The sequence below is a fragment of the Lontra canadensis genome, unplaced genomic scaffold, assembly GCF_010015895.1.
Source record: "Lontra canadensis isolate GAN:19392208 unplaced genomic scaffold, GSC_riverotter_1.0 scaffold25, whole genome shotgun sequence".
NCBI lineage: Eukaryota > Metazoa > Chordata > Mammalia > Carnivora > Mustelidae > Lontra > Lontra canadensis.
The window spans coordinates 19,533,306-19,553,173 of record NW_022631019.1 but is presented as its reverse complement, the minus strand read 5'-3'; the positions used below and the strand labels follow the sequence as shown (position 1 = coordinate 19,553,173).

General features: G+C 56.1%; 2 protein-coding genes across 2 annotated transcripts; one reads left to right on the top strand and one right to left on the bottom strand.

The window, feature by feature from the left end:
• The first annotated feature begins 1,017 nt into the window (after nucleotides 1-1,017).
• On the top strand, nucleotides 1,018-8,312 carry TENT5B (terminal nucleotidyltransferase 5B). The gene is made up of 2 exons (XM_032863872.1): nucleotides 1,018-1,554; nucleotides 6,624-8,312. Exons 1-2 carry the CDS (start codon nucleotides 1,291-1,293, stop codon nucleotides 7,641-7,643), a joined length of 1,284 nt encoding a protein of 427 aa, XP_032719763.1. The 5' UTR covers nucleotides 1,018-1,290; the 3' UTR covers nucleotides 7,644-8,312.
• A 3,163-nt stretch (nucleotides 8,313-11,475) lies between these two features.
• Nucleotides 11,476-17,725, bottom strand: TRNP1 (TMF1 regulated nuclear protein 1). The gene is made up of 2 exons (XM_032863871.1): nucleotides 16,782-17,725; nucleotides 11,476-12,261 (listed from the first exon to the last, which is right to left on the bottom strand). The coding sequence occupies exon 1, from the start codon at nucleotides 17,623-17,625 to the stop codon at nucleotides 16,948-16,950; it is 678 nt and encodes a 225-aa protein (XP_032719762.1). The 5' UTR covers nucleotides 17,626-17,725; the 3' UTR covers nucleotides 11,476-12,261; nucleotides 16,782-16,947.
• Between the last annotated feature and the right edge of the window lie 2,143 nt (nucleotides 17,726-19,868).

The following is a 19,868-nucleotide window of genomic DNA, read 5'->3' as shown; positions in this document are numbered from 1 at the left end:
CAGGACCCTGGGATCACGACCTGAGCCGAAGGCAGAGGCTTCAACCCACCGAGCCACCCAGGCGCCCCTGAAAATGTTTTCGAAAAAAAAAAAAAAAAAAGAAAGAAAAGAAAAGAAAATGTTTTTTGCCAACTATAAGTAATCAAATCAAAATTTTAAAAAATGTTTATTGAACATCTCTGGGACAGAAAAGGAAACTGGCTCAGGAGGGGTTAGTGACCTGCCTGAGGGTACGCAGGACCTGATAAGGCTGAGAAGCTGGAAGGAAAGACTTCCACCAGCTGCTTAGGAAGCCCCTATCAGAACGGGCTACAGAGGAGGCCAAGACACAGGGTCAAGAAAACCAACTTCCCATTTCCAGCTGCCCTCCATCCTCCAGCCCCTAAAGGCCCTGGGTCTGCACAAACGTAACAGAAAGAGCATGTGCTATAGATTCTATGTTCACACGGGGGCCCCAACTCATTTGCTGTGTAACCTTGAAGGAGTCACGCCCCCTCTCTGAACAGGTGTCCCCTCCCCTCAATAGGAACATTAACGCTGGCGAGTCTGTGGTTGACAAGGGCCAATCAGGAGTGCTCTAAATAGCATCTACCTCGGTATACACAGAGTTTGTTACCTTTCCTCGATTCTGGAAGAACAGGAGGAGCGCTGTGTGGAGTTGAGCAGGCGGCGCGGTGTCTCTGGGCTTCTGAAAATAGCGGATGACCAGGACCAGGCCAGGCGAACTCTAAATCCCTTCCAGCGTCAAAAGGAATCCTGGAGCTTCTTAGTGGTCCAACTCTGTTACAGACTCCACGGGTCACTTCCCTCCCGCCTGCCGCTGGAGGGCGCAGTCCTTTTAAGTCTCGGTCTGCCTCCGCGCGGGCCAATCACTGCGAACAGAAGTTCTTTAAGGACCAAAGGAGGGAATTCTGCCTGGGCCGGAGGGCGGGGCAGGGGCATGCCAGCCAGCCAATCGGAATCTCCCTGGCTACTAGTGACTCACGTGCCAAATTCCGCTGACCAATGGCAGGGGAGTCGAGAGGCGGGGCGCATCCACTGTGTGACAGCTGTCTGGACCAATGGGCATGTCGCCCGCGGCCTATAAGAGTCTGCTGGGCCCTGCGTTACAGGCTCTAGGGTCGGTTGGTCGTCGCCGTCGGAGGTGTGCCCTGAGTTTGCCTCGCCGTCGCTGCCATCCAGTCCCTGCAGCCGCGCCCCTCGCCTTGGCCCCGACCCAGCCGCTCTCCCTGCCCTTCTCCCCTTAGTCACCCCCCCGGTTTCTGCCGTCGGGGCCCCGGGGCCGGGCTAATGATGCCGTCGGAGAGTGGAGCTGAGAGTCTGGACCAGGCAGCTGCGCAGGTGGGGACGGCTGCGGCCTCGGCGGTGGCCACGGCCGCCCCGGCGGGCGGCGGCCCCGACCCGGAGGCCTCATCGGCCTCCCTCGGACGGCACCTGAGTGGGCTAGGCTGGCCACAGGTGAAGAGACTGGACGCGCTCCTGAAAGAACCGATTCCCATTCACGGGCGCGGCAACTTCCCCACTCTGAGCGTGCAGCCCCGGCAGATTGTGCAGGTGAGCGGGCCCTGGGAAGGGGGTGGGGAGTTATGGGGTCTCCAGCCTGACAGATTCTTGTGCTCCGAGGCACCCAGAGTCTGTTCGATTTTCTGCCCTGCTAGGGAAAATGAGACTTAGAGATGGACAGAGACTGTCACAAAATCGCACAGAGCATGAGTAGTAGACCATGCTCCCTCCATTTGGCTTTCCCTTCCTCTGCCTCAGGAGAGCCTTGATTCCTCCCGCACCATTCACCCCGGCCCTGGCTAGGAAATGGGAGGAGAATGGGGCGGGACTTGGCTGCGGTGGTGCTTGGGATGGGGGTGGGGGGTCCAGCAGGAGAGCGGCCTTGTCTGCTGAGACTAAGGATACCAGGAAGCCCTGGATGGGTAGGTGTGCATGCTTGGGTTCAAAATAGGTTTTTTTCATCCCCAAATCTTCATCGTTGGGCTTCACCACCCCCAAGACACACACACACACACACACACACACACACTCACACTCAGTCCTTCCCTCTCTGGAGGTTCTTGGGGCAGACTTTGTCCTGTGCTTCCTCAGCCCTCGGCTCAAGAACTTTGTGGCTAAGTGGAAAATCCCAGAAATCTCAAAAAGGACTCTGTCCCTCTCAGCTGGGGTTGTGGCAGGAGATTAAGCACCAAACCAGACCTGATGCCTGCATGGTGGAGGGCAACATCAGGTGTCCAGTGTAGGTGTTTTTTCCCTTCCCCAGAACTGGAAGTGAAGTTTGGCTGTGGTGTCTCCTGAGGAGCAGAAAAAGAGAATTCTGGTAGCCTTCTCCCCTTCCTCAGACTCCCTCTTCCCTTTACCTAACTTTCAGCACCCCTCAAATTGCTCTTTTTTCTTTTTTAATGAAGATTTTTATTTATTTATTTGACAGAGAGAGAGAGAGAGATCACAGGCAGAGAGGGAGGCAGAGAGAGAGGGGGAAGCAGGCTCCCTGCCAAGCAGAGAGCCCGATGCAGGGCTTGATCGCAGGACCTTGAGATCAGGACCCGTGCCAAAGGCAGAGGCCTAACCCACTGAGCCACCCAGGTGCCCCTCAAATTGCTCTTTTATCTGTATAACCTAGGTGCTGGTATACTCTGAAATGCCAGAATGGCAATCACTGTACCCATTTTGTGGCTGGGGAAGCTGAGGCTCCGAGGGGGCCGTGAGCTGTCTAAGATTACCTAAAGAGGTGAAAATCAAACCTGGAGAATCATGGGTCTTCCTGGGAGATACCTGCTCAGGTTCAAGGCTTCCTACCTCTTCCCCACTTCCCAAGACTCAACTTCTAAGTATTAGAGAAGTCTTCTGATAGAAACCAGAAAATCCAGCCACAATTCTTGTGTGTTTCTGCCAGTAGACGGACTTTCTTTCTGGGGAGCTATCCATAGAAGCTAGTGAAGCCAGCCACTCCCCTGTCTCCTATGGTCTCAGCCTCCACTGAGGAGGAGAGGTGTCTGCTAAGGGATTACCTCGCCCTCCCTCCCAGGGAATGGGAGGGGGTGGGGGCAGATTCCCCAGGACTGACTCACCCACAGCCCCAGTAGTGCTCACTGAGGCATTCCTCTGCTGCCCGCTGTCATGGGGTAATTAGGAAACCAGTTGAGGCTTTTCTTCCCAGGACACTCAGGTCAACCTTGGGGCTCCAACTGCTGTCTCTCCAGGACTGTTTCAGACATGGGGGAAGGAGGAGCCCCATGTGGAAACTCCCCTCTGCAGGGACGAAGGGTGCCCTGGAGGGGAAGTCCCTGCCCAGTGCCTTTACTAGTGTCTGCTCTGTGCCAATCCCTAGTTGGGACACCAGGGCTCTAGATATGCCTGGGACCCAGCCTCTCTGCCCTTCAGGTGCTCCCTGCCAGGTGGTGAGGATGCAGGCCAATAGGAACTGACTTCCTGAGCCCCTAATAGGAGAGTGTTCTAGACTAAGGTCAAAGATATCACAGAGCAGGGAGCTGCTGGCTGTGGTGGAGAGAGGCAGCCGATATTTCAGAGCTGGCCTGGGAGGCTGGACATCTGGTTTCAGGGCCTAGACTATCATCCGTTCCTTTTGCTGGGCCCAGTGTCCCTATCTGTTCAATGCTGAGGGGTTGGACTACTCTACCATACCCTTTCAGGTTCCAGAATCCAAAGGGAACAGTGCCTTCCCCTGGCCCGTACAGTTGCATCCCCAGGGAAGAAGGTCCATTTCCTGGCAGGAATCTGCAGCTGGCAGTCTCACAAACTGGTGGGGGTGCTGGGTGTATATGGGGCGTGGAGAGTGGTGCTTGGTGTGCATGGGGATGAGGGCCATCTGGGCTGCCTATATAAGGAGGTGGGGCTGCTGGGGTGGGGTGGAGGGAAGGATGCTAGGTGTGTGTAGTGCAGGATGCTGGTTGTCCACGATTCAAGAATTAGAACCTTTCTCCCTCTGTATTCCCATAAGACTTTGCCTACAGCAGCAATCTGAGCAGCTAGAGATGCTCATCTTGCTTGGACCTGAGCTAGAGGGACCCATTCCCCTGTAGGAGTCTCCCCTGCCCATAGCTCTGAGAGGCCCTGTTCTAATTAAACTCAGCCACTTAACTAGCTGTGTGACCTTGGATAAGTCCTTCGCCCTCTCTGGGCCCAGGGAACTGAATGAGACAATCTGATCTCTCTAGCTGCAGCCAGAGGGCCTGCATTAGTCAGCTCCAGATTGGAGTTTTGTGAGCCTGCTCGCTGACAGCACCCATAGTCCCCTCCCCCAAGCCCCCCCCCCCCACCTGCTGCAGGTCTTGGCAGTGGCCCAGGAACAGAGTGATTCTGGGGAGGCCCTTGGCACAGGAGAAAGGAGGGTGCAGCCACTGCCCCCTTCATGGCTGGAAAGTCTGATTCAGGAGACTCTAAGCTGCCCTGCAGTCTTTGGGTGTGGCGGTATCTGGGGTCCGCCTGCCAAGCTGGCTGGAGTCACACCTGGGACAGGGACAACAGCTGCCAGCCCCACGGCCTGACGCAGGCAGTTTAACAAGGGGACTGCTACCTACTCACCAGGCCAGATGCCATGCCCTGGGGTGAGCAGCAGCCTGGGAGCTGGCGCTGGCGCTGAGTAAGGCTCCGTCAGCTCTACTGGGACCTGGGGAGGGGGCTGGTCCACTCTGCAAGTCTGGCAGGGTCCTTGGGACAAGATCTTACCTGTTTCTCTCCTTGGCCTACATGGGCACAGCTGCCAGCTTCCAGGGTGTGGGTGAGAAGTCCCACAGGCCGGGCTGTAGCAACTAACTGGCCCCTTACCTCCAGCTTTCCCAGTCTATCTGGCCAAAGCATCTCCCAACCCCACCCTCCCATTCCTGACTACCTTGACTCAGCTTTAGTGACTGGAGGGTCGCCCTCACTTTGAAGTTTTGAAAGAGAGGGAGTGTTAGAACCCTAGGGTCTAGTCTCTGCTCCTTCCAAACCCTGGGGTGGCAATATGACGGGAGGAGAATCAGCCACACCTGGATTCGAAGGCACCTCTACGTGATCTCATAGAGAGCCGTCACCCATCTGGGTATCTGGCTGGTTCAGTCAATGAAGCATGTAACTCTTGATCCCAGGTTGTGAGTTGGAGCCCCATGTGGGGTATAGAGATTACTTAAAAATAAAATCTTTAAAAAGAAAAAAAAAGAGAGAGAGAGAGAACATCGATTCCTCCATAGATTCTGGTGAGAAGGTCCAGGTATTCAATAGGTGCCTAATGGGTGTTCCTCCCCGCCCTCCCTGCCCCCAGCTCCTCCCACAGCATGTTCCTGATGGCCAGTTGCTTACCCTGGTAGCCATTACAATACCTTCCCCTAGTCTGGGTCCTCCTCCCGGAAGCCTTCCTGGAGGGAGCCGCCCGCCTCAGATTGCCCCACTGCGGCTTGCCTCCTCAGCACTTAAGTGCATTCTTTGCAGTAATTCCCTGAGAAGAGAGGAGGGCGGCCCGGCCCAGTGCTGGGCGCTGACTTAGCAGCAAGGCGGGGTTGTGGAATCACTCAAGGCAGGAATGCTGCCTGGTCACTTTCAGGACGGTGCCTGGAATACACTGGGTTGCTGAGAAAACTGAATGTCTGGGCCCAGCTCCGTTCTTCCCCCACCACACACATGGTCCTAGGCCCAGAAAGATGCCTCCGGCCAAAGGAACAGATTCAAGATGGAAGATGATTGGTTTGCCGGGGTCTGCGGCATCTCTTCCCACTTGGGCTGGGCGCTGAGCGCTTTCTGAGATGATCACCCGTCTCCTGTCCCAAGAGCAGAAAGGGTCTGGGTTTTCACTGCCAGCCCTGCCACTTCTTAATGCCTCCCCACCTCGAATCTCAGGGGTTGCACCACTGCAAACCTCAGTTTCCTCCGCTCTAAAACAAGGACAACATTTGTCTCACAGGGTCCTTGTAAAGATGCATTAAGGTGAATATGTGCTAGTCAAAACAACATACATGGACTGGAGAATCCAGTTGGCCTGGGTTCCAGTCTCTGCCTGGCTACACTCTGACCTTGGACATGTTACCTCTCTGTGCCTGTGGTCCCCCATCTGTAAATTGGGACAATAATGCCTAAATGCAGGATTATTGTGAGGGTTAATGTAGTAATGCACATGAATGGCAATTACATGCCTAACACATTTGAGCAGTTAGCATCATGGCTGGCGCAAAGCGAAGTGTTTTACTTGAAGTTTTAGAGAGGTAGAATACCGCAGTGAGTGAGACCTGAACTCCCCAAGTTTAATTCCCTGGCTGTGTGACCGTGAACGAGTTACTTTCCTCCTCTGTGCTTCTATTTTTCCCTCTGTAAAATGAGAATAATAGTACCTACCTTGTAGCATAGGTAACTGTGAGAATTATACGAGTTTATATCCTAATGTATAAAGTGCTTGGATCAGGACCTGGCATTTAGTAAATTCTGTGTATGTGTTTGCTGTCGTTAGTGCTCTTCTTCTGGCGTCTTTGCTCCCAGGAGCCATTCTCCAGATTAGGAAATCAAAGCTTTAGAGGGTTAAAAGAATTTCCAAAGGCATGGCAGCTGGCATGATTATTACATGGACGCATGGAGGGGAACCCAGGGGCCCAGGCTTCTGACCCCTCTCCACCCTGACATCTCTTCCGCAGGTGGTCCGCAGCCGCCTGGAGGAGCGTGGACTACACGTGCACGGGGTGCGGTTACACGGCTCGGCCGCCAGCCACGTGCTGCACCCTGAGAGTGGCCTGGGCTACAAGGACCTGGACCTGGTGTTCCGCGTGGACCTGCGCAGCGAGGCATCCTTTCAGCTGACCAAGGAGGTGGTGCTGGCCTGCCTGCTGGACTTCCTGCCCGCCGGTGTGAACCGGGCCAAGATCACCCCGCTGACGCTCAAGGAGGCGTACGTGCAGAAGCTGGTGAAGGTGTGCACAGACACGGACCGCTGGAGCCTCATCTCGTTGTCCAACAAGAGCGGCAAGAACATGGAGCTCAAGTTTGTGGACTCAGTCCGGCGCCAGTTTGAGTTCAGCGTGGATTCCTTCCAGATCATCCTGGACTCCCTGCTGCTCTTTGGCCAGTGCTCATCCACGCCCATGTCTGAGGCCTTCCACCCGACCGTGACTGGTGAGAGCCTGTACGGGGACTTTGCCGAGGCCCTGGACCACCTGCGGCGCCGCATCATTGCCACACGCAGCCCTGAAGAGATCCGTGGCGGTGGCCTCCTCAAGTACTGCCACCTGCTGGTGCGGGGCTTCCGGCCTCAGCCGGGCACCGACGCGCGCGCCCTGCAACGGTACATGTGCTCCCGCTTTTTCATCGACTTCCCAGACCTGGTGGAGCAGCAGCGCACACTGGAGCGCTACCTGGAGGCCCATTTCAGCGGAGCCGACTCGGCCCGCCGCTACGCCTGCCTCATGACGCTGCACCGGGTGGTCAACGAGAGCACTGTGTGCCTCATGAGCCACGAGCGTCGCCAGACACTGGACCTCATCGCCACGCTGGCGCTCCAGGCGCTGGCCGAGCAGGGCCCGGCTGCAGCTGCTGCCCTGGCCTGGCGCCCCCCGGGCCCCGACGGGGTTGTGCCTGCCACCGTCAGTTACTACGTGACTCCTGTGCAGCCTCTGCTGGCTCGGGCCCACTCGTATCCCACCTGGCTGCCTTGTAACTGACTCAGACCCTGGCCAGAAGGTGCTTGGCCTTTCCTCAGGATGTGGGGCCCCCAGGAGTGTGTAGGAGATGTGACCAGAGACCAGCAGCCTGTGCCGAGTGGCCCAGCACTGCTGCAGGGTTGGGCCTTTGACTGAACAGACCAGACATGGCTCATCCCCGAATGAGGCCCCAGTTGGGGGTTCAGACCAGGCCGGGGTTCTTGATAGACCTGTGGGTTATTGTACCCCACTTTTGGACCAGCATGATGGTGGGGTGCAGGGGCTGTTTGTCTTGGGGGTCCGTTGCCTTCAGGAGACAAAGCATGTTTGGGCTGGCAGCCTCAATGCTTATCACCTTAGGTTGATTTCTGTGGCCTAGAAGGTCTCAGGTTGATTTCTGTGGCCCAGGAAGGGTCTTTTTGGGGAAAGCCAGCCCACAGTGATCCCAGCAGCCTCAGAAGGCCTGCAGCCCACACAATGGCTAAAATATGGTATGTTATAGGAACTACTCACTCTGGGTACTCTGGGTTGGGCTAGACCCCTGCCGAGACCTGGCAATCCAACCGGATTAAGCACTGGGAAGAGGGAAGCTGAGGCAGGACGCAGCTACCTGGGTTTGCAGAGGGATAGGGTTAACCCACCTTTACCCCAAGCTATCCAGGTGCGCGGGCGAGCAGGAGCTGAACTGCCGGCATACAGACACGGCCCACGCCCCTTCTAGAGTATTGCTCCCTTCCCCTATGGTGTGGGGATCCCTCCGCCTAGGAGTTCGTTCTTTGAAGGGTGCTGGGCCCAAAGTGACCAGTCAAGTGCTCCCACCCCAGTGGCCTGGTGGGGAACCATGCCCCACCTCCTTTCCCATCCCTCTGGATTTGTCACCATTTTGCACTCTTAACGCCTGCCAATAAAGATTGTCTACACTAAACCTAGCACCATGATTTCTCCTGGGAGAAGGAACTTCCACGGCTGTGGAGGCTCTGGCTGCCTCTCCCAGCCCTCCTCTGGCTTGTATTTGGGGGTTAGGGACATTGGGGTGGCTTGGAGTCTGAGTCCTGGGCTGTAGCTGGGGAGTTTCACCTCCTTCCCTCAACACCAGCCCCAGCTGGAGAGCTGTGCTAGGAGCTCATGTCTACACATGTGACTTGTACCTGCAAATTGCCTCGGCAAGTCTCTTATTAAAGAGTAAATATTTCAGCATTTTCCCACCTGGAGTCCTGATGACCCTGGGCTTGGCCTCACACTCCAGTGCTCAGGGCTTCTTGACCCTTGGCCCACCCAATCCCAGTCCTTCTCAGGAAGCCGGTGGAGGACAAGCTGAGTGAATGTGGATTGGAGAGCCCTTCAGCTGTGGCCTCTGAGACTCGGTGACTTCTAGCGTCCTCCAGAGCGAGAGCCCAGGTTTGGCCTCCCTACCTGGGAGGAAGGTTCCATCCGTCCTCTCTTACTCCCAAGTGCAATGGGCACACTCTGGCCTGTTCTAAACGGGTCCCCTAGAAGGGCAGGGTCTCCTTTCCAAACCCAGCTGGGGGCCATGCCAGGCTCCCTGGGAGCTCTTCCCTCGGGCCATCAGCCAGTCACTGGCCTGGACGCTGCCCACTGTTTACCCAGCCCCTTTGATCCAGGGATGGCAAAGCCCTTAACATATTCAGCCTCATTAGTGGTTTCTGAAGTGGTGGCTTTGATGGTTCCATCCAGGCTGAAAAAAACAAGGCCTCCGAGGAGGCCCCAGGTGACCTGGGTGAGTCCAGTCACCTCATCTGCTCAGTGAGTCCCCTCAGGGCTCAAAAGGGCTAGAAGGGTGAGTAGTTAAGACTTTCTTGGCTTGGTGACTGAAAATAGCCCCTCCCACCCCAACCCTGGTTGCGCCCACCCAGCTGGGGGCTTGGGAGAGCTTGTTTCTCCCAGATCCTGGTGTGGGCATGAGGGGACGTCCGCCTTGTATAAAGCAAGCAGTAGGAGCTGGAATCCATCCGCAAACAAAAGACCAAGATTCCCGACTCTCCTGCAGATTATACTCCAATACGGTAGATAGAAAATAAACAAAATGATACAGTCTTAGAAGGTCAATGATGCTTAAAAGTACGTGGCAGGGTAAAGGATTGGAAGCGCCAGGGTACGTGACTTTAAAAAGGGTGGACCTCATTGAGGGTGACATTTGATCAAACAAAGACACAAAGGCAGTGGCTGGCAAGCCCTGCGATGTCTGGGGAGAGAGCTTCCGGGCAGAGGGAATCTGTTCATGGGTACATGCAACCAGCAGGCGTGTCTGGGGGAGGGCGCATGTGCCTGAGGGTGTCTGGCTGGCCTTGCACAGGCGTGCACTCTCTTGCCGCTGCGACACACGGGTGTGAGATGTGGGAGAGCATGAGCCCGGAGCTCCCAGGAGCACCTGCCCTTTCTGGAGTCTTCTCTCAGGGCCAAGCACTAAGCTGAAGTCTTCACGGTCACTACCTCCCACTTCATCCTTGAGAGAAGAGCGATTATTTCCACTTTTACAGACAAGGAAGCTGGTGCCGGAGAGGTCAGGGAGGTGTGGGCATGTTCCTGTCAACCCCTGCGCCCTCCGGCCCCTCCGCTCCGATTCCATGTGGCTGAGCAGGGCCCTCTGCCCCCGCCCACGTACATGATGAGGCGTGCTTGGCAGGTGATGGTTTGTACTTCTGTGCATTGACCATTTTGGGGAGGGCAGTGGAGCAGTGTGGGGAGAGGTACATTTTCTTGATGTACATGACACCAGCCGTGGCTTGGGGTGACGATGCCAAAGGCCCATGGTGGCAGCAGGTGCTCCTGTGGGTGTGTTTGGGGCTGGTGCAGTGTTTCTGGGTGTGAGAAAAACAATGACTCAGTGGCTGGCATTGTTCTCTCATGGACAGTTCCCGCAGCCACCTCAGACGCCAGGACAGGCGGAAATCCAGAACTAGGAATCAGAGCCAGAGAGGGGAAGGCTGAGGGAGGAAAGCCCACCCCCGTCATACCACAGAGCTCCCCAGCCACAGTTCACCCGCCCCTATGGGCCACGGAGGGTGGGGGAGCTCCAAAGGGAGAAGAGGCACCGCTGTGAACTTTGGGGAGCAAAAGACATGCCCTCAGGCAGCGATATGATGTGTTGGCCCCTCCAGCCCCGAGCTCTCCACCCTTCTCCAAGCTCCGAGCCCTGGGAGGCTGACCTCTGTGAACTGTGCGTCAATGACTCCCTTGTTCTCAGCCTTCCTGTTGCCTTCGGCCGGCCAGTGAGAGGCCCCGCCAGGAGACTGAAAGGAGAATGGGGTGTTTATTCCACTTGCTTCCTCCCCACCAGGCTGCCATGCTTGGCAGTATCTCTCAACCAAAGGCCATTGCTCCCCATCAGGGGTGCTCCCCACACAGCTACACCCTCAGTCCCATGCCCTCCCTCCCCACCGTAAAGGCTCCCCACTGTTGCCAGCCCTGGAGAGCTGCACCATCCCTTGTCCCTTTCTTAAGCCCACATTTTTGGAAATAATCCCTTTTGAAGTCTCTTCCCAGTTTGAGGGTGCCCTGCCTCCTGCTGGGGCCCTTATGGACAAACAGGCCCTTGTGGTCACCAGCACAGTCACAATCATTCAGGGATCACCACACTGCCCTGTCATCACAGATGGGTGCCACCTTCCTGCGTGGGTCCCAGTCCCCTCCCCCAGCTTCCTCATCACATCCTTCACTGGGGGAGACTTCCTGGAGAGGGTCAGCCCAGAGCCAGATCCAGGGGGAAAGCAGTCTGAAGCCAGTCAACAGGGCCAGATTGCCTCAAGGTACGGCTAACCTAAAGAGTCATGAGAGACACATACAAAGGAAAGGCAGTAGGGACACTTGCATAGCAAACCTCAAAATCACATGCCTTTGTCTCACATTATTGAAATTTATTCTTCCTGAATGTATAAATCAGGAGACTGATTCAAGAGACATTCATTTCGTGAATAATACAGGTTCTGGGTTGTGTGTGAGTAAATGTGCCCCCCGTTCCCTTATCAGGATATTTGAATAAATATGCTCCCTTTTTTCATTTTAAACTTTGCTTCCAATTTTTACGTTGCCGTTGCTGCTGTGTCTCTCTGAGGAAGAGGTGCCCCTCCCCCTGAGCCAGCAGCAGGCCATCTTTCTGAGAGTCCAAAGCCACTCCCTAGTCAGAGAGGACAAGGACAGTAGGGGAAGGAAGCAGGGATTTCTCAGACCAACGTTTCCTCTCAAATAGGCCTCCCAGCATTGTCAGAGTGAGAAGCCGTGACATTGACCAAAATGCAGACCCCAGCTGCACTGTGACTTAAGAACGACGACTATATTTAAAAAGAAATCCTTTTCATGTTCACATTAGAAATGTTTGCTTTCTTAAATAATCTGATTGCATCTCAGAGGACCTGTCGTAACATTTCCAAGCATACAGTGTCAGCCAAAATCAAATGTGGCTTATTAAGGAAACTCAGAGTACAGGAACCTTCCCCAGAACCCAGCGCCTTGCCACTGTTGAGTGCAAGGCCTCTGTGAAGGGAGGACAGTGCCAAGATTGTATGGGATCAATTCCGTTGGGTAGGGTTGTGGGATGTCTTCCTGAAGGAGATGCCCACGGCAGGAGCTCAATCCAGGAGTCCAGATCCATAGAGTAGAGGCTCTGAGGAACTGGGAGGAACTGGAAAGAATAATTTCAAGAGCTTTAATTACCTCCTTCCCACAGTGACCAGCCCCACCCAAACCCTTCAACATCTGCGTCAAGAGGGCCCACTGTAGAGCTGTAGAGACAAGGTACAGGATAATATTATGGAGCAGGGCTCCATGGCTCCCGTCCTGGAAGAGGTGGGGTTTCTTGGGGTAAGCAGAGGTTCCTTGGGCCTTTTTCCTTGGCTGAGATCCCCAGGGGTCTGAGCAGCTGGAATGGAATGTTCCTGGGAAGAAAAGCCTGCCCCTCCTCCACCTCTCTCCTTATGGAGTTCCCCAGGGCCCACAGTGGGGGGAGAAGGAGGATCATTCCAGGGATTCCTGATATGGCAATGCTCTGGGAAAGCAAAGCCCCAAAGCGACGCCTGGGGTCTCTGTCCTAGCAGCCTCTCCTGGGCTAGGCAGATTGCCTCTACCAAACATTTATGAATCTCCACTATGTGCTTAGTGTGACCTCTCAACAGTCAGGAGTTATCCTCTCTCCAGCTGCCCAATAAAACACACACACACACACACACACACACACACACAACTGGCCCAGAGAAGGGAAGTCATTTGTCCAACTTCTTCCAGCTGAGAAGTTATAGGCAAACACTGAATCCCAGATCTGTCTTATTCCAAGCTTGGGGTGCTTTCTGCCCTCACCATGGAGCCTGTCACCCTTCTCCCCTGCCATCCCAGGCTCTCTACTCTCCTTGGCATGAAACCTTCCAGCCAGGTGTGCAGGGAGAGGAGGTAGCCCTCCAAGGCAAGTCCAGGCCCTGAGCATCATTGGCCTGCCCTTGCCTAAAGCTAGGTGTGCTGACTCAACCTGACTCACCCCAGAGCCCAGACAACCAGGGACAGGAGCCAGCTTCTGGGTATGTGTCCAGACCTTGGCGGTGGTGACTGGGGAGGGGGTTACACCTTCCGCCACCCTTCCAGCATTTCATCTCATCTCTCCCAGATCTGAGGACCAGGGGCCACGGTATTCAGACATAAAGGGTAAGAGCCCAGAAAGCCCCTCAAATGGAGCCCTTACTATCCTGGTAAATGAAAAGCCACATAATGTTTAAAGGACCCCTCATTACAGGTTCTAGGTCCTTAGGCAAGTCATCTGCCCTACCTGATCCTCAGTTTCCTCATCCATGGAAATGGGGATAGTAACCCCTACTTTTCAGAGTAGCTGGGAAGAATAAAACAGATAAAGTGCTCAGCACAGTGCCTAGCGTGGAGATGGTTAATATATTCCAGAACCAAGGAATCTGGCCAGGCTTCGGTCAAGCACTAATGCAGGAAGAAATAGGCTGGAGATTTCCCTGATTTTCCCCCTCCTCCTGGCTGTAAAGCAAGAGCCTCTCTTTTTTATCTCTGAGAAGACTGGGCTATTGGGTTTTCCCTAGGGACCTGGCGAGGGCGGCGCGGGGTTGGGGGGAGGGGGTGCGGGGGCGGAAGCCTCCTTGAGACTGCCCGCTACAGGTTTGGAGCACCGCAGTTGTGACCTGTTTAAGCCTGATCTCTAGGAAGTCACCGTGGTCCCCAGATGGCTGCAGAATGCGGTATTCTGATCATTTATCAGTGTAACAAATCAGACGGAGACTGCCAACAGGGGCAACCTTTTTTCCAGGAAAGTCTTTCTTGATGAACCTTCCTCCTGAAGTCCAGGGCCGGGCCCAACCACAGGCCCAAACTTACGCTTCTCCGAACAACTGCCACGCCCCATCATTCTGCCAGACCCTTAACTCAAGGCCTAGGAAGGCTAGGCAGGACCGGAGGGGGCCGGTCGGGGGTGGGGACCCCGGGGACCAAGCCTGCTCCAGGCCACGCCCCCAAGCCCCCAAGCCCCGGGAAGCAGCCCCACACTGCCCTCTGGTGGCACCGCCCAGAGATGCCTTCACTGGGCTAAGGGTCTCCAAAAAAGGGAAGGGCTCATCCAGGGGAAGGGCAAGTTCTAAATTAGAACACTGAACACTCTCTCAGCCCCAAAAGCTGGCCTGAAGAAGGGCTCCCGATCTCATTTCCCCTTGCTGTAACCCCAGATTCCCTGCTGACCATCGAAGTTCTTAAGACCCCCAACGCTGGGGCCAACAAGAAAGTGTTCGGGAGGCGCGGGGGCGGGGGGGGGGGGCGCTGGAGGGGTGTCAGTCACCAGACCCAGGGGCTGTAGTTATTTGTGAAGGCCTAAAAATAGCCCTCTAACAACACAAATTGCCCAGCCCCAGAGGGTCCCCTGGGATAGTGATTGCCAGGGAAGGCTGCCTAGATGAAGGCTGGAACCCTTAAAAAAGCAGAGACCCTCTGAAATCGGTGCCCCTTCTTGAGCCCCTGGACTGAGTAGATACCAGTGCTTGTTGACTGAGGAGAAAACGGAGGGGGCTGGGAGGCTCAGACAGGGGTGGGAAAATGACTTTTGTTAGTTGGCTGAGGAGTAGTGGGCAGAGCACTGAACCATGAGCTGAGGTTCAAGTCACTGAGCACTGTATTCCCCAGTCAAGGCCCTTGGTGAAAGGCAGTGGAACATCTAGAAGGGGGGAGGGGGACAGGGCTGCCTGTGCCACCAGGACGAATCTCCATCTCCCACACACATGCATCACTTTCTCCATCAAGAGCCATCTCTAATCCCTCATTCCCCACCCCCTCTCCAAATCAGGACAAAGCTGATGATGCTAAATCCCAGAGAAAGGCAACACTGATGGCACAGAGCACTTTACACCACTAGCTAAAAGCTTCTCTGGACCAAGCGTCCCTCTCCCGTACAACGCAGAAAACCACCAGTCCTGGCTGCAGCCCAGCGCTGCAGCTGAAGCTCCTCGCTGTCACCTCCAAGAAGTCCTTGTTCTCTCTTGGCCTCTAGACCCTGAATGAACTGAGTAGTTTCAGAAGGTTCTTCCTCTCCACGGAGGCCAGAGGATGCCAGGGCCCCTCATTGCTCTCCTGGTCCCCATGCTCTGTCAGACCCCTTGAGACCTCCTCCTGGACTTCCCTACTCCAGCTAAGAGTGAGGTTTGGAAAGGCCTGGATGTTAGAAACCAGCCCCAAAGTTTGTACCCGTGGAGAGGAAAAGGAAGGGCTAAAGAGAGTCAGGTGAGGGGCCCCGGGGGTCTGCCTTTCATAGCAGTGCACCTGACCCTCAAGACTCTAGGATTAAACCAGATTCCTATGACTCTGACATTCTCATCCTACCCCCTCTCCCCTATTCCCAAGCCCTGACATGAGGAAGGACAGCTATGTCCAGAGAGGGAATGAGGAATCTGGCCCAGAGAGGAGGCAGAGTTGTTCTAGGTCTCAGAGCAGACAGGCTGGACACCAGCTCCCTGTAGCCCCTGCCCCTGGGCAGGAAGGAGACACCATGGGAAAGACATACACAGGCCTGGGACCTAGTTATGTCCAGTGCTAGCATGTGACCTTGCCACTCTAAAATGAGGACGTTAAATTAGCTCCTAGCTCCAGCAGCAAAAGCAGTGTCTGTTTCTAGGTGTGATTTGAAAGAATAAACCATTCCTCCTGTGACTTAAGGGGGAAGAAGACAGACCTCTCCCTGTGTTAACCTCACGACAGCCCTTCCCAGGGCTGAGGACAACCACCTCACAGGCTGACAAGGGAGGCTGCAATCCAATCAGGTGATGAGCGGCAAAGCAGCAGCCAGGCAATTCGTAGCTGGGGCGGGGGTGGGGGGTGGTCCTGAAGGGCATGTGGACAGGAAGAGAAGTCAATCTCATTTCAGGTCTGGCCCTTTAAGGCCCCCTTTTCTAGAAGCAAATGACATACCTGCCCCCTTGGGGCCTGTTAAAGGATGTAACCTGGCTCCATCCCTGGCAAAGCCATCTTAGAGACAGGTTGGGAGTGGGTCCCCTAGGAGAGCAGGTGAGGCCTTAGGCAGTTACCAAACACCCCACCCTGGTTATCTAAGTTACTTTTGGCAAAACTGCTTGAGACAATGAGAAAAGATCTGTCTCCTCGAAGTGGAAGAGCCTAAGTATGATGGAAACAAATCCATAACCTTTCTGAGATGCCACCCCCTCCAAATGGGAAACAGGGGCTTAGGAGAGAATTCAGTGGTACATCGCTGGCCCAGCACCCCACCCCATTCTGGGACCTGTTTATTCTGTCCTCGCCGAAGGTGTGGAGCTTGGCAGTGCCAGAAAGCAGCAGTCTCAAGGGCAAGACTCTTCTTACAGCCACAAGGGACCCAGGAAAGCTAATGTAGGTTGGGGGGGAGGGCGGCGGGGAGGGGAAGGGAGGGGAGGAGGCCTGGGTCAGTGCAGCAGGCTCCGACTGGTAATAAAAGTTTGCCAGCAGACCCCTCTTGGAATCTGAGCATCTTCAATTTCCCCAATTCTATAATGGGGACTTGGTGCTACCACCTCACCCCCCGGGAGGACTGGGAAAGGCCGTTACAAAGTGGCCAGCTTTACTGGGGACCCAGAGGACTCCAGAAGCCCCAGGGAAGGGAGATCCGGGGCCCGGTACCACCCCGCCCCGCCCCCTCAGATGCACTAGCCGCTCAGACCGCACCTCAGCCTCCTTTACTGGGCCCCTGGCCCCCCGACTGTGTCTTCCTGGGGTCCGTCAGTCCTTCCATCCGCGTCGGTGACGCCGTCCATCCAGCCGACGTCCCAATCCGTCGGCCGGCCCCTCGACGATGGCCTGTCGGGGGTGGCCAGGGCCCCAGACGCTGAGGTCAGCGCTGGGGGGAAGCGGGGCCGCGGGGCGGGCTTCGGCGGAAGGGCGAGTCGGGCTCCGGGCCGTGGCCCCGCCGCAGGCGCCCGGCACCCCAGGGCACGCAGCCCCCCAGGCCTAACGCCGAGGCGAGCAGCGCGGGCGGGCGACCCCGGCGGCCGCGGCGCGGGCCCTTCTTGAGGCGCGAGCCGTGCGCCGCCAGGTAGAGCTCGGCCTGAGCCACGCCGCCGCTCAGGCGGCCCAGGCTCTCGGCGCGGTGCGCCAGGCGCAGCTCGGCCGCCAAGAAGACGCGGTGCAGCTGCAGCACACGGCTCTCCAGCTCCGACACCAGGCGCCGGCGGCCCTCCACCTCCAGCAGTCGCCGGCGCGCTTCGGCCAGCTCCAGCGCTCGGCCCCCGGCTGCCCCCGCCGCCGCGCCCCCTGCCGGCGCGGTAGCCCCCGCGACCCCGTTAGCGCCCTGGCGCCAGCGCTGCAGCTCCTGCCCCTCCGCCGAGCCCGCCCACGCCGGGGCCGAGTCGGACGGCGCAGAGACCGAAGCCGGGGTCGGAGTCAAGGTCGGAGATGGGGGCGGGGGCTGAGGGGATGACACGAACTCCCGGGGCGGCGGCGGCGGGGACCCCGGTTCCGCGGTCCCTTCCTGGGCCCCCGGGCCGCAGGCGCTGATGCGGCAGCCCGGCATCCCCCGCCCCCCGGCGGTCTGTTGCTGTCTGTCCTCGGGTTAGGCCAGCTGCCCCCGCGAGGGGGAGGACTGAAGCCGCGCACGCGAGAGAGATGCCGCGGGAGCCTGCGCGCGAGCCGCGGGTGCATCTTATAGAACACGGGGCGGAGCGAAGGGCAACACAGCCAATCAGAGACTGGCCTGCCTGAACCCGCCTCCCCGGCTCCGCCTTCCCAGGACACCGCCCTAACTCTTCGGGTCCCTTGGTCCTCTGTCCCGCTCTGCCGAGCCGGGGCATCCGGTCCCCATCCACCTCCCCCAAATTTAGGGTAGAAGAGGACCGCATCTTCTCTGGTCTAGTCGCTGAGTCATAAGCTCTGGCAGTTGATGCCTAGAAATCATGGACTCCAGTCGCCTTGCAGCGAAAGTTCGGGCGGGGGGTGCCTGAGGCCACACTGTGTGCCAGTGAGATTCTGGACTAGAACTCTAGAGACTTGACTCCTTGCGCAGTGCTCCTTCCCGAACCGCACACTGCCGCTTGGCCGAATCGGTTCTTGGGCCACAAGTCTCTCCAGGACCCCATCTTCAGTCTCCCTGGGTCAGTGAAAAGGTTAATGTAGAGCGGTAACCAGCGTTCAGATGGAGATCTGGCAAGGTTGGTTCCCCACCGAGGAAGCCCTTCGCTTGCAGAACAAACCACAGCGCAGCCGCTGAGCCTGGCGCGGTTTTCTCAAAGGAGCCCCAGACCCGACGGTGTGCAAAATTCTTTCTGCGTCCTTGTTCCTCTTTGCTCCTCCCAGTAGGTAGGCATCCCCACATCTAGAAACAGAGGAGGGAAACAGACACGGAAGGTGCAGAGGTGCCTTGCCCGAGGCCACATTATAGGTCAGTGGCTGAATCTGGACCACTGAATGGGACCAACTGGACCATTCATGCCCTCTGGGAACTCAGATACCTGGGTCTCCCCTCCTTAAGGTACCCTCCTTAAATGGGACTTTAGTCATCCTGGTAAAATAGTAGGACTGAGCTCAGCCCATTTTTCTCTGAACTAGAGGAGACCCTGCCCTACCACCTCCAAACACTGGCCCAGACACCACGGCCCTGCCTCAGTTTCCATCCGCTCCAAGATGCCATGAGAGATGGGAGGTGTCTGTTGTGGGTGGGGCAGGGGCCGGAGGGCCAGGAACCAGTTCTGAGACTGATTGGGAAGAATCCCAGCAAACCTTAGACTCAGGAGGACTTGCCAAAAAGGTGTAACCAGTGTGACTACTGCCCCAGCCTGAAGATGAAGCTGATGGGGGAGCAGCACTCACTTGATGTCCAGGAGGAGGATTTCCTGTGGAGGAGGATGGAGGACCCTCCCCCGCTCCTGTGTTCTCTTAGTACTTTCAGGTGCCTTAGACTGAGTGAGGGGGACTTGTGTGTGAGAAAGCTTGGCTCATCATCAGACAGATCACTGCTCCCAACTTCTGGGGGACAAATCAAGGGGAATAAGACTAGAATTTGCCCCCCATCGTCACCCAGATCCAAAGACCCAGCCAGACCTTAGTTCAAATCCCACACAGATTGCCCATTTAAGCAAGTTGTTTCTCTCAATAGGATATACTCAACCCATATTTACTGAATGGATGAATGTTCTCTATATCCTCACGGCATCCTCTAGAGACAGGCATCGGCAACATCTTCTTCCTGATAAGAAACCAAAGCCCAGGGGCGCCTGGGTGACTCAGTGGGTTAAAGCCTCTGCCTTTGGCTCAGGTCATGATCCCAGGGTCCTGGGATTGAGCCCCACATCAGGCTCTCTGCTCAGCCGGAGCCTGCTTCCCTTCCTCTCTCTCTGCCTGCCTCTCTGCCTACTTGTGATCTCTGTCAAATAAATTAAAAAAAAGAAAAGAAAAAGAAACCAAAGCCCAGGGAAGTGAAGAGGTTTGCCCGAGACCAAACAGCAGATGAGTGGCCAAGAACGAATTCAAACATGGATCTGACCCACTCCAAAGCCTTCACCTCTCTATAATTCTGATCTGTCCCATGTTCCTATTCTCTATGGCACTTCCCGCAGGTTATGTTTATATATTTGTTTACTTGTTAAATAGTCTCTCTCCCTAGGTCAATTTTGCTTATCATTAGAATCACCTCAAGTTTAGAGTGCCTGACCCCATAAGACAGTCAATAAATGTTTATTTGGGTTGAAAAATAATGCAAGGGTAGAGCTTGTTAAGAATGTAGAAACCTCGGGGTGCCTGGGTGGCTCAGTGGGCTAAAGC